At 47.1% G+C, this 12077-nt stretch overlaps 2 protein-coding genes across 6 annotated transcripts in view; both read right to left on the bottom strand.

Annotated features, from left to right (window-relative positions):
* Window positions 1–6: 6 nt before the first annotated feature.
* Window positions 7–12077, bottom strand: part of LOC106741214 (protein GDAP2 homolog) — a 34136-nt gene continuing 22065 nt past the window's right edge. For all 5 annotated transcript variants that reach the window (XM_014612987.1, XM_014612985.1, XM_014612986.1 and 2 more), the window contains 5 exons: window positions 10329–10482; window positions 3584–3723; window positions 2750–2804; window positions 2253–2396; window positions 7–1826 (listed from right to left, as the gene is read on the bottom strand). In XM_014612987.1, the coding sequence (XP_014468473.1) occupies window positions 1764–1826; window positions 2253–2396; window positions 2750–2804; window positions 3584–3723; window positions 10329–10482 (556 nt within the window). In that variant the 3' untranslated portion in view covers window positions 7–1763. The remainder of the gene's footprint in view (window positions 1827–2252; window positions 2397–2749; window positions 2805–3583; window positions 3724–10328; window positions 10483–12077) is intronic.
* Window positions 4986–10302, bottom strand: LOC106741215. The gene is made up of 2 exons (XM_014612990.1): window positions 8081–10302; window positions 4986–7907 (listed from the first exon to the last, which is right to left on the bottom strand). The coding sequence occupies exon 2, from the start codon at window positions 6809–6811 to the stop codon at window positions 5900–5902; it is 912 nt and encodes a 303-aa protein (XP_014468476.1). The 5' UTR covers window positions 6812–7907; window positions 8081–10302; the 3' UTR covers window positions 4986–5899.

The following is a 12077-nucleotide window of genomic DNA, read 5'->3' on the forward strand; positions in this document are numbered from 1 at the left end:
CGCGCGTAGCGAGGTAGTGCGGGTGGGTGGGCGAGGGGAGGGGGGCTGCTACGCTTGGCCATGGAACGGCGACTGTTCGCTTGGCCGGTGATAAATGGGCTAATCGACGCGATTAACAGGTTTAAACTTCCTTTAATTCACTTTTTCTCTCTTTAATCGCTAAAAACGCTTAACAACGGGACGAAAGGAGGGGGCGAGGAGCTTACGGGGCGGGGGATGAGGGGAGGAGGAGGGGGGAGGGGCTCGATAACGATTTCTTTTTTTTTCCTCCCGAAATACATCGCGAGCAAGCTCTTAAGTTTATTGCTTCTTCTAATCTAGGACTATCTCGTACGTACGACGACGCTCAGTGCCGAACCATTTCGCGAGCCAATCGTTGCGCGACTCGTCGCGTCGCTTCCTCCACGTCGAGGCCGCCGCCGCCGCTGACGACGACGACGATAACAGGTTGTCGACGGTGAAGGAGAAGCTCGAAGCGCGGCATTTAAATTATTTCTACAATTCAAATCCCCGAGCGCCGAAGACACATCACAGTAAAGTCCAGCTCTCTCTCTCTCTCTCTCTCTCTCCGTTTTCGTGAAATCTCTGATCGTTTAATTCTTATTCGGAATAGCGCGCGGCTGTAGACGGGCGAGATGCGACACGATAATGCTTCGTCGCCAACGAGACGTGGCTTTAATTAAATTTTGACAATATACAATAATCAAGTAGACGCTCTTCGCTGTATATATAACGATCGATACGAAAATAACAGAAAGCAATCGACGATTCTATATATTAAGCCGATGTTTATTCCTAACGCCTCATCAGACGCTTCCCTCTCCTTCCTTCTCTTTTTACTCCTCTTTTCTTCATCTTCTTGTTCTTTCTAATCCCCTCTACCGCTCTCACAGGCAGTACTAAGCTAATAATCCGCCGCTGAATAATATTTACAAGGGCGAGATTAATATTTTAGCTTCGGACTTTCCGTGTTGCAAGCAACGGCGGCGGCGGCGGCGAGGTCGACATCGGCAGCGATGAAAATACTAATTACTGACGTTTTGGCAGCCAATGTTCGCTCTAAGCGAATAGTAATTTGTTAGCTCTATTACGGGATGAGATGAATATACGCTGCTCTTTAGCACCTCGAACAATGCGCATGTCGGTCGGTCCAACCTCTTATCTCGACCACCCATCAATCCTATCACGATTTGCGGCACACCGATATTTCCCCTCCCTCTTTCCCTCCCCCCCCTCTCCCTGCGCGCTTTTTCTCTCTCCTCTTCGCATTTTTCCGGAGACGACGCGCGAGGAGTCCGTCGGTGGAGCTCAAGGAGAACCGGCTCGACATCGAAAGCGGGCGGGCAGTGGTTTCTTGATTAGTTGCGTTACACACGGTTTTTCTACGGGCCGATCGTCTCTTCTGCGCGTCCCTTCTTCCTTCATGCTTCCGCTTAAGCGGTCCATCGTCACTCGGAGGCACTTGGACAAATCGATTCCGGTGGAATGACGCGGGGCCGGAGAACTGTCTTCTCGAAGAGAGTACGGCTTATCGTATCCAGATAACGTCGCGCTCTCCGCCTTACAGCCAGCGTTGACAAGCGGCGGGACGCGGCGGCTACCACGAATCTTGCGTACACGCTTGCTCTCACGCTCAAGCGGCGCGCCAGTGTCACCGTCAGTATACGAATAGTCAACAACGCGAACAACGCGCGGCACACCTGATCCGACGGCCTCATTCTTCTTGACGCTTCGCTGCCTCCATCCCGATGTTCGTCTGCGAGTTACGTGGACGTCGACGGCGCTGACGAGATCTGTTCCGGTTGATAATACCTCAGACCGTTTATCTGTAATAAGAAGCGACCACCAAGTGGTTCGTGCGATATATAATAAATCAATTAGGCAATTAATTTTATCCGTATCCGCTGACTTCCGATCTAAGAGCCGCGTTCTTTGCGGAGAATTTGAAAGAGATGACGAAGCGCGGCAAATTTTGCGGACTTCGCCCGCGCAAAAATTCCCACCGATCGGGATACCGTCAATGGATATCACTGCGATGGATGCAATTTTAATTATTATATTTCTGTGTGCATCACAAAAATTAACTAGAATTGACGGTCTAGATCGAGGATGCAATTTTTGTGTTTACTGGTGTTTTCGATATCATTCTCTCTCCGAATGTAGAAAGAGAGAAAGAGAAATCGGCGTCTCTCTCTCTCTCTCTCTCTCTCTTTCTCTCTCGATTTCGGTTGAATATGCGCTCCGTCGCTTACCGTCATGTCGTATTCTGTGATGTACGCTGGAATCTCGAGCTGGTCAGGCGACATCACTTCGTACAGATACTCTACTCCGGGCAGATTGTGAACCTTCTGCTTGATGGCCGGCGCCATGAAGGTCGTGAACCACCACGTCATCATCTGCAACAAAGATGACCGATTGCGCCTCGTTTTTACCCCTTCTCGCAATTTTCTCCTTCTCGATCTAATCGATAAACCTGTCTCCCGGATGAAGCGAATTACAAGATCAGCGACCGATATTCACTCAAAGGATTGCAAGCAGAATCAGAGGAAACCCGATGTGATCGTCTCGAAGATAACCCGTCGCGTAGCATAAACGTGGGAAGTACAACAACATCGTTCACATTAACGGCATCTGTTTATGCATCTCGACAATGATTGCCGATTGCGAAATACGCGCAAAAGTGTTCTCTGTCGAGCTCGAGTTGTGATAATAATGTATCGTGCGCGCGCGATAGCGCTGCGTCACTGACCTTGGTCCAAAAGGTAGGATGAATAATGTAGAAATGCTTGAGGTTCTTCTTGTATCTGTAAAAGAAAGAAAATAAATTTGCCTCGGGAACTCGTGTCTGTGAGGGAAAGACACCCGTCTCAAGTTCGCTGTCGAATCTCGCATGCACGAGTAGAAACATTATCGATTATCTCATTAGAAACTAAGTCTCGTAGGTGTTTAGCTGTGAAGTAGTAAATTTGCGTCTAACACGTTGCTGTTAGCTAATAATGTAACATTCACTTCTCCTAGTAGTTAGATAATGGCTAGATAAGTAAGTTAGCTGATGGTTAAACAAAAGAAGTTACGGGATGAAAAACCATAATCAGTCGTCGGGCGGTAACGCTCACTTCTACTTTTTTGAGATTTTTATGGAATAACGAGGTATCCTCAATTTTTATCTTTTTATTTGCTACATTTGCCGCATTTTTAAATGGCAGGTATATTGCAGCTAGATTATAGTTCGATTTTGCAGATCGGAGACATCGGTTAGCTCTTAAGATTATTAACTTAAGATAATATCTAGCTAATAAGACGACTTTCCCGAAGCAAGCGATATTTCCGACTTACAGGTCAGCCGGTAACGAAGTATCAACCAGCTGGACAATTTAATCTAACTTATAACTAGCTGGCCGTTAACTTTCGGTTCTATTAGATATCGGCCGACGTTTCTACCCGGGGCGGTGAAGCGGCGCGACTTATCAGCAACGTTGTCGTTGACCGTCGTCGCGCTCTGCCGTGTGGAGACGTTGACACGCGAATCGATCGCAATTGAGGCGCAAAATCAATAGGCCTGATTCGAACGGGATCAACTTACTTGTAGGGAAGCACGTTGTAGACTTCGCGCAGCCAATGTAAACTGGGGTAATTGCTGCTGGCCGTAAGAGTGTGGAAATACGCGATCACGTAATCACCCTTCACAATAGGATCCAACAATTGTATGAGATATAGCAAGGCCTGTGGACATAAGGAAAACACAAGCGTTGAAACATACCGTATACACCGGGCGCGATGTTGATTTTTACTCGCACCGAATTGTCTTCGTTCCTGCCTCGTAAAATGGGAATATATATGTAAGCGGTAGCTCAGGAGAGCTCAGCTATGTACCTCCCTTTAAATCTCATTAGCGGTGTCCACATCGCGTAAAAATGCGGTGTCGAAGTAAACAAGGGAAACAGGGGTAAATATACATTCTAAGATAAACGCGGTGTAAATATTCCCAGGATCGATGAAAGCTCGGCAACGAGGTATCGCGCGCCGCGAAATGTGGTGACGTAGTTGAAAACTTGCGCGTGTATTTCCGGTCGGTTTTACTCCGGTGGTCGGACTGACGTCGCGATTTTCACGTTGCGATTTAACATCGTTCACCTTTCACCGGGTGAGACGCACGCTGAAAGTTCGAGGACGAGTACAATGTTTCGAGTTTCGTTGGGCGATCGATGACACCCCCACAGTGACACGAACGCGCGACGTGCAAGCTCGTGGCGGTAAGAAATTACACGGTAAGAACGGATCGCCTGGGATTAATCGCGCAAACCAAAGTGCATCTTTCAAGGGAGTGTCGGGTTCATCGATGACGGACTTGAGCATGTCAATAATGTAGAAACGAACCTCAAACTGTTATGTTACGTAACACTTGTACAATCGTACTATTCTTTTTGTATTTCTTGGATCTTACGTAAATATAAGTGCCGATATAATGAGAAGAATGTGTGTTATTCAGTTTTACCGTATCTAACAGGAAATCCGATTAACAATGCGAGATTACGAGGTGATACCCACCAATTTTAATAGTAATATTGTTTGTGCGGATAAGCTTCGATAAGGACCTTTATTGAGCAAAGGGAGAAAGCGCGATTCTCAAGCATTTTCGAGAAAATCGAAAAAAAAAAAATTATAAAGTCCCTCGGCGAACCCCCCCCCCCCTTGTAAAATGTATAAAAACTTTTCTGCAAAAATTTTCGTTTTTATTCGTAAGTAATTGTAAGTCATATTTTAAATATAAAATAATAATTGTTAGGCATTAGAAATTAAAGAAATCCATATTCTTTTAAATATTTCCTTACGTGACATATTTGGGTGATATATTTGAGTATATTTGGTTATGTGTTAATATACATTTGGATGAATGCACAGTCTGTGCATTATTAAGTTATGTAGTAAATACAGACACTTAAAATGACCAAAGAAATTTTAATTATTATTGCACTTCAGTTTAAAGTATAAGCGCACAGAATATATGAGTATATGCACAAATAAGCATCACATGTCTCGCAGTAACAATAAATAAAAGTAATGTACACTTTCTGCGCTTATTTATTATGCTACGTCGCAAATTAGAGAATGGAGAAAAAATTGTCGAATACACGGACTTTATGTAATTTTTTCCGTAGAATTCAATGGCGCTGTCAATTTTCTCGGTAACTCGCAGTTTCAAATTAATTGTTTAAACAGCAATTATTTAAACAATTGGAAGATTTAATTTTTTTTTTCGTAAAAAATCATCTCTCGATTAAATGCTCTCATCCCAACATTAACTTTTCTGCTATGTCGATCGGTCCGCTCATGAGCTTTAATGAGCGATGCGATTTCGGAAATCTGTTCGATTTTGAACTTTATCGAACGAATATATCTCACGACATACGACGTCAAATCGACGAAAGTTGTCACATCAATATTCGCGTATGTTTGCATAATTTTTACGTGCGTGTATCTACGCGCTATCGGAGCGTATACTATTCGATTAGTATTTCAACTTTCACGCTGACACCGCGAGAACGACCGGCCGGGCTTGCAGAAACGTAACGATATTATCGGAGGTCGCGGTTATGCGCTTCGGCATTATTTCGCGTATATCCTCACGCGACTCAACTATGCGTGTCCGCTTAATAATCGTCCAAATGATGTCATCGTGCAATTTTCACGTGAACATCAACCGTCGTTACCATCCGTTATCTCGCGGAAATAAAGAACGATGGATTTTCGTTTTCCCCGTTTCCCGAATTTTCATTATCGTTCGTATCCGTTGACATTCCGTTGCTTGTAGGAAGCGAGCTTCCAATATTCGTCCACTGATTAATGCTATCAAGTGAACGGCAATATCAATATCTTTTTAATAACGGAACGCTATCTGCTACGTGACCCTGATACGACACGCGTTATCTCGCGCCGTTGTTGTGCGCTCAGCGCAGCTGAGAGAGTGAGTGAGTATAAATGTCTCGTTGCGACAGCAGCTCGACAAGACAATTGCGGGAGAAGAGAGACGAAGAATTTCCGACCTGCGAACGGGTTTGGCGGACGGGACATCTTGATAACACACCGCACCGTTAATAACACGCATCGCGAAATTCCCTCGTCTCGAAACCAAGCGCCTCGAATATACGCGGTACGAAGCTGTTTGAGCAGCTGCTACGATGGCGATATGTATTTTCGGCCGAACCGATGAACCTCTACGCGCGGCTCGGTGACGTTGATGTGTTACACCTATCTCTTGAATAAACTTGAAACGCTGCGAAGCGCTTCTACGCCGTGACAGCGCGCGATCGCGAATCGATGGACGGAGCGATAAAAAAAAAACAAAGAAAACTGGAAATATTTTCACGACGAATGTGTACAGCGCGATCGGGAAATTAGCGACAGATATGGGGTCACGAGGGCAGGGAAAGGTTGGAGGCGATTTTGAATAATGCAGAGCTCCCCCCTCCCCCACCCCCGAGTCACTCGAGGCGATCGTCGAATGATTCGCGCTTTTGCTGACGCGTATGCGTACGCATGTACATGCACAGTAATGATTCACGAAGTTGTTTTTATGCGGAGAGCTTCGCGTCGTTTTCCCGCCCAACTCGATCGAACGTCGCGGACAAAAGTTGGGCAGATTTTGAAAAGTCTTCGCGCCAGTCTTGTCCACGGCGAGCAATAGAGAACAAGACCGTGTTCGATTCCTCTCTTCGCGGGTGTGAACGAATTGAACGAACACAATGAATACAGCCGGCAATTGTGTACAGCCGGCTTTACCGGTGAGAAGCGAAACAGTTTGGACTGGCATCGAAATTGGCAGCGCCGACGAATGATTGAGAGTCACCACGCCGACGGGTTTGCTAATTGTGACAGTCAAAGTGCGGAATGTGAAAATAATTTCGATCAAGATGACGTGAAACGTAATGTTAATATATTCGAAAGTATTCTGGGTTCGTACGGTTGCGATAATGGTATTCGAAGAGTCGGGCAACCTTGTGTTTCAAGTATACGAGATACAGGCGAAGGTCCAGTCGAAGATAAAACGGTCGGGAAAGTTTCCAGCGAGTTTGAAGGAATCTGATCATGGCCCACCGAAGCGTTTTCTCTGTCAAAAATGCCCGATGCACGGTTGACCGTTTGCAGGAAGCTCGCGAAGATTTGTACCCGCCTTTTCTGAACGCTCCGAAGTGAGCCGTAATTAACTTCCCACCGAACTATGCGGTCGTTTGGGCTTAAAATACTTTTCCATGTGGTTTACCGGACGCTTGAACCGCACGTTTGCCGAACGCTTGCCGTAAACGTCCGGGGAACGGTCACATCTGCAACGGAAACTCCGGAGGAGGAATTATTATTATACGATCGTTTAAGCAACGAAATTAAGATCCGCCCAATTAACAGCACGATGAGTCAATGTTTGTACCTTGTGCTGTCATTTCGGCTTCCGTTATGATCGATTACTACGCGAACTCATCGGTAATGACTCTCAATCGTGACAGTTTGCTCCGCTTCTAACTTCGGAGTCCTTCGAAACCGAACGTCTCAGCAAAACTGCTGTAGATTGGGAGAAAATATTAAAAAAAAAAAGAAAAATATTCACACGGTAGATACTAACCAATATATTTATCGTCATTTATTTTAACATCACTTAACGTCATCAACGTTATTCCCTGTTCTACCTTATATACAGTTGACGGTTTAATGAAGGAACTGAACCTCTGGGGATCAATCAGAAACGAATCCTCTCACTGGCTGCATTCCGAGTTACACCAGGAAACAAATGTTCAAACCATCTTGAAACCCAGCATACAATCAAGAGTGGAAGAAAAAGTGTTGTGACACTTCCAGCCCGATAAATTTTGGCATATGTCTGGTACCTCACGGGAAAATGTACCTTCCGAAAATTACTAAAAACACAAATTCTTTGACATGCGTTACTCCTTGTCTACAATAGGTGTTTTAAGCTTTAAGCCTTAAAAAATTGACCGATCACAGTCGAGTGTGAGGAGAATAATTCGCTAGGAATTGGTCATCAATTTCTCGAGGCTTAAGGCTTAAAATATCGTGGGCTGTGACTTACCGGGGAAGAGAGGAAGAAAAAGGGAGAGTTGCGAACTTCCTCCCGTCGACCGTGTACATCCGACGATTAGGAATATCCGCGAGTGGCTCTCGTCGACGCGAGTGCGCAAATGGGTTGGAAAGGCGACGCGGGTGATGAGGAAGTCTCATTGAGGACAGGTGCGCGCTTCGTCGCGACGAAATGTTGCGATACGCTCTCGTCCTCCTTATGGGGAGTCGTTCCGCGGTCGGTCTATTTCTGGACATGTAAATATCGATTCGCCACCCGCCACGGTACGCGCCACTGTGTGTGCGTGTGTGTTCCCCCGACTATGAGCGGAAAGGTAAGGATGAGGAGAGGCTCGATGGCAAAAAGAAACTGCATCACAATGGCTCGAGAGAGAGGCGCGAAGATTGCCGCTCGATGATTAAGGGTGTCGACTCGCGCGGCTTCTTCTTCGTTTTCTTTCCTTCATGTGCAGACGAGAATGCATCATCGTCGTGATGTGTGTGTGTGTATGTGACACACGAGTGTGTTAGTGTGACTTTCGTGTGCAGGAAGTGGATGAAGTCTCGACTGCAAGTCGAGGGGGAGAAAGTGTGAAAGCTGGGAGAATTCGATAAGGCGTGTATATTAAATCCCGTTAAAGCTCCGATTACGACAATAGCTATAGTGAAAGAAAAAAGAAAGAAAGAAAGAAAGAAAGAGAGAGAGAGATGAAAAAAAGAAACGCGTACACATATGTGACGAGGAGCTCTCGTCGAGGGTAGGCGGATCGAGAAGGGAGCGAGGAGATAATTGCACGGCTAGGAGATTCCCCCTGCCTCCCTGCCCCGTGGAACCGTTTTTCCACCGTGTATGAAAGCCGAACGAATCGATAGAATCGCAAAGGACGGCCGAGAGGGTCTATAAGAACGACGGCTTGCTGAGAGTGCGCGCGCGATCTTCGATTACACTTTAAAACTACACCGGTTGTGATCCGCGATTACGATTGCGTTTTCATGGTCGGTCGAAATTAGCATACACGCGACCGATCGATAGCTCGGGAATAGGTAGGGATTCGCAGAAGGACTCGAGCGTGAGTAGAAGTGATTTGATTTTTCGTCCCCGACATCCCTGATACAGGAAAACCGTCCGTATGTTTCGTATATGATTTATTCTCGATGACGCACCGGTGTTTGCGTACCCGTGCGTTCTATGTTTGACTAATATTTGCGAGGCTAATAGATGCGCTCGCGGGACGATAATCGACGACGCTTTTATCGCGCGACGCAGATTTGAGACTCGAGCGGTTTCGAGGCATATCCAAGCAAACGTGCATAATCGTATGTTGCATACGTCGCGAGGAAAGCAACCAATCGTGAGATCCAATGGAATGGAGGATATCTTTTATTTAAGACAACACGACCAGTCAATTTCCTCGTGTACATGCCCGAACGGGAATTTTCGTCCGATGTTAACTGAGACGGCAAAAATATCTAAGAAATGTGTCAAGGACATCCGAAGGACGCCTTATATTTCTAGACATCTTTCAGATTTTTTGGGACCTTTCGAAAATTCGTGCCGTCTGGAAAGTCCGTGATTCTACAAACAATAGGACAGCGTTCTCCCTCATCCCCAAAGAGTCTTCGCATTTTTAGGCTACGATTTCTGTAAAAAAGGGTGTATCTGCTATTTTTTTCAAGGAACCGTTACCGGTGAAAGTTACCAAGAGTTGTTGGAAAGTAAATATTTTCCTCAAACGAAGGAAACGAGGATTAGTACGGAAGTGTAATCTCGTGCAAACTGACGCACACTCGCGATGTGTTTGAATCGATACGTAAAGCGTATGTTGTTGGGAAGTAACAACCATTTACTTTCGACACAATCCCGACTTTGTAGGTTTTATCAGCCCACAGACTATCTTAGCAAGCCCAGACTGATCGGGCAGATTTGCTCTATTCTCGGCGATCGTTGCTTGACCTATTCTAATCCAAGCTCTCGATGATTTAATGAGAAAAAAAGTCGATACTTTGACTTTTAAATTTTATCATACCGACTTCTATACTGCAAGAATTGTGAAAACCCGTCAAGGATTGTTACTGGATACCCGTTCACGATATATAAGGTTTCCAAAGCCTAGCGAGGTGTAACTCGTGCGGTTATGCTGAGAGCGTCGAGGTAACATCCGAAATCTCGACTCGGGTTCATTATGCAAGTTTATCCGTGATAAGTCACGACCGCAGCTCGACACCAGGTCGAAGTCCGCGAGAGAAAAGCGAGCCTCTACCTTGTCCAAATTGATCTTGCTGGCTGGGAACCACTTGCCGACGAAAACGATCACCGGTCGGCCTTGTCGGTCCACGCCGCTCTGGTAGAGGCAGCCGATCCCTGAGATCTCGGTGAGGTCCTCCGTCTTCGCCCGCCTGAGGAGCCGCTCGTACCTGCAATCACCGATACCGCCCGTTTCCTTACCATTAATCAGCCTAAGTTAGGTTCGATACTATCGAACTATCGTAGAACATTAATGCCTCGTCCGGCGCAGGTTTAACGCGCGCGTGACCTCATTCCCGCGCCCTGTACGCGCGCTCTCGCGACCGACTCGCGATGAGTCAAGCTGAGGTAATTCCCTAAAGTCGCGGCCGTAGTAATTCCTCAGCTCGTACGACGCGCGACTCACGAAGACCCATGACAGCGAGTTTCATCAAATTCGCCTTGTGGAAATCGTAAACGTGCACACGCAGAATGCATACACGCAGAGAGAGAGAGAGAGAGAGAGAGAACGATGACAGATGTTAACGAGAGAGTCTGGAAGCGTGTCTCGAGTGTCCCGCGACACGATACCTGTTGTCACGTAGCTTTAATTGCGATACAGCAGTGCCGCTCTGCATAAATACGGTGAATTTCAGCGCGCATAAAATTCCAATCTCGCGGGTAAATCGATTTATCGCGACGTTCATTCGCGTCAAAATCCTCACGCGAATTTTACTCCGTGTTATCTGCGATCACCGCCGCGATCTTGCACGGTAAGGATGTATGATGGTCGGTGGTTAAAAAAAAATGTCGCAACACTTCACGATTTCCTCGCAAATTCCGGACACACGTTCCGTGATAGGGGAATTTGTTTCCCAGTAATCCTCAGGAGATACGCGTCTTCCCCTCTTGGATACGAGACGTCTCGCGAGGACTTATCTACGAAGAATGTCGCGACATTTGCGCGACTGATCGTACGTGCGATCGCGATCTCCCGCAGAATCGGCCGGGATTACCGATGTATGCGTCTTTTCTGCCGGAGGCACTCTTTCGCAGCATCGACGCTACGGCGATTACGGCTACTGCTACGTTAAGCGGATGGAACTTTTCGATAGCCATCGATCGTCCACTGGGCGGCCCGGCGGCCGACTCCTCGACGACGAGCAGCTCGGGGGGAAACACACACTGGATGAACGCCAATAAAAGCCACGGGGATCAATAACGCACCCGGGACAAGGCGCGGGCACAGGGTGGATGGAGGAAACTGACGAGGTTCGATCGGCGGAAAATCGGCAAGGAACTTCCACTGCTCCTCCCCTCTCTCTCTCTCTCTCTCGTTTATACACACCGATCTTCATCCTCGATGACATCCACCATGTCTATCATGACCATTCTGGTGTTACGCTCCTCTGGTAAGCCGTACCGCTTCCTACCGATCCTTCCGAGGGATAAGAAAGCAAAGAAGGAAGAAAGACGAAGAGAAAGGACGAGACCACCAGATGGGTGTCAGCTGATCAGCCGTGGACGGTCGTCTTTTTGCGTGACATCCAGTCGGCGAGCAGCGGGAACGGCGAAGCACGACACGATTCCGCGACGGAGGGAGACGAGAGAGGTATACGGCGCGCACGCGAGTGATGTGTGCACAGGTATTGTATCTGCAGCTGCGCTCGAAGGAAGCAGGCGGACACAGGGCAGGCACGAGCGATCGCGAGCAACTAAGCGTCTTGCCGAACGGCAGCCGTCTCTCCTTCGACGGCCACGACGGTCTCTCCCGAGTCCTGCCGGA

The sequence above is a fragment of the Dinoponera quadriceps genome, unplaced genomic scaffold, assembly GCF_001313825.1.
Source record: "Dinoponera quadriceps isolate SergipeBrazil2010 unplaced genomic scaffold, ASM131382v1 scaffold475, whole genome shotgun sequence".
Taxonomy (NCBI): domain Eukaryota; kingdom Metazoa; phylum Arthropoda; class Insecta; order Hymenoptera; family Formicidae; genus Dinoponera; species Dinoponera quadriceps.

What these genes read in the sequence shown, in the direction of transcription:
- LOC106741215 (XM_014612990.1), bottom strand. Translation starts at nt 6,811, where the DNA reads ATGCCAGTCCAAACTGTTTCGCTTCTCACCGGTAAAGCCGGCTGTACA.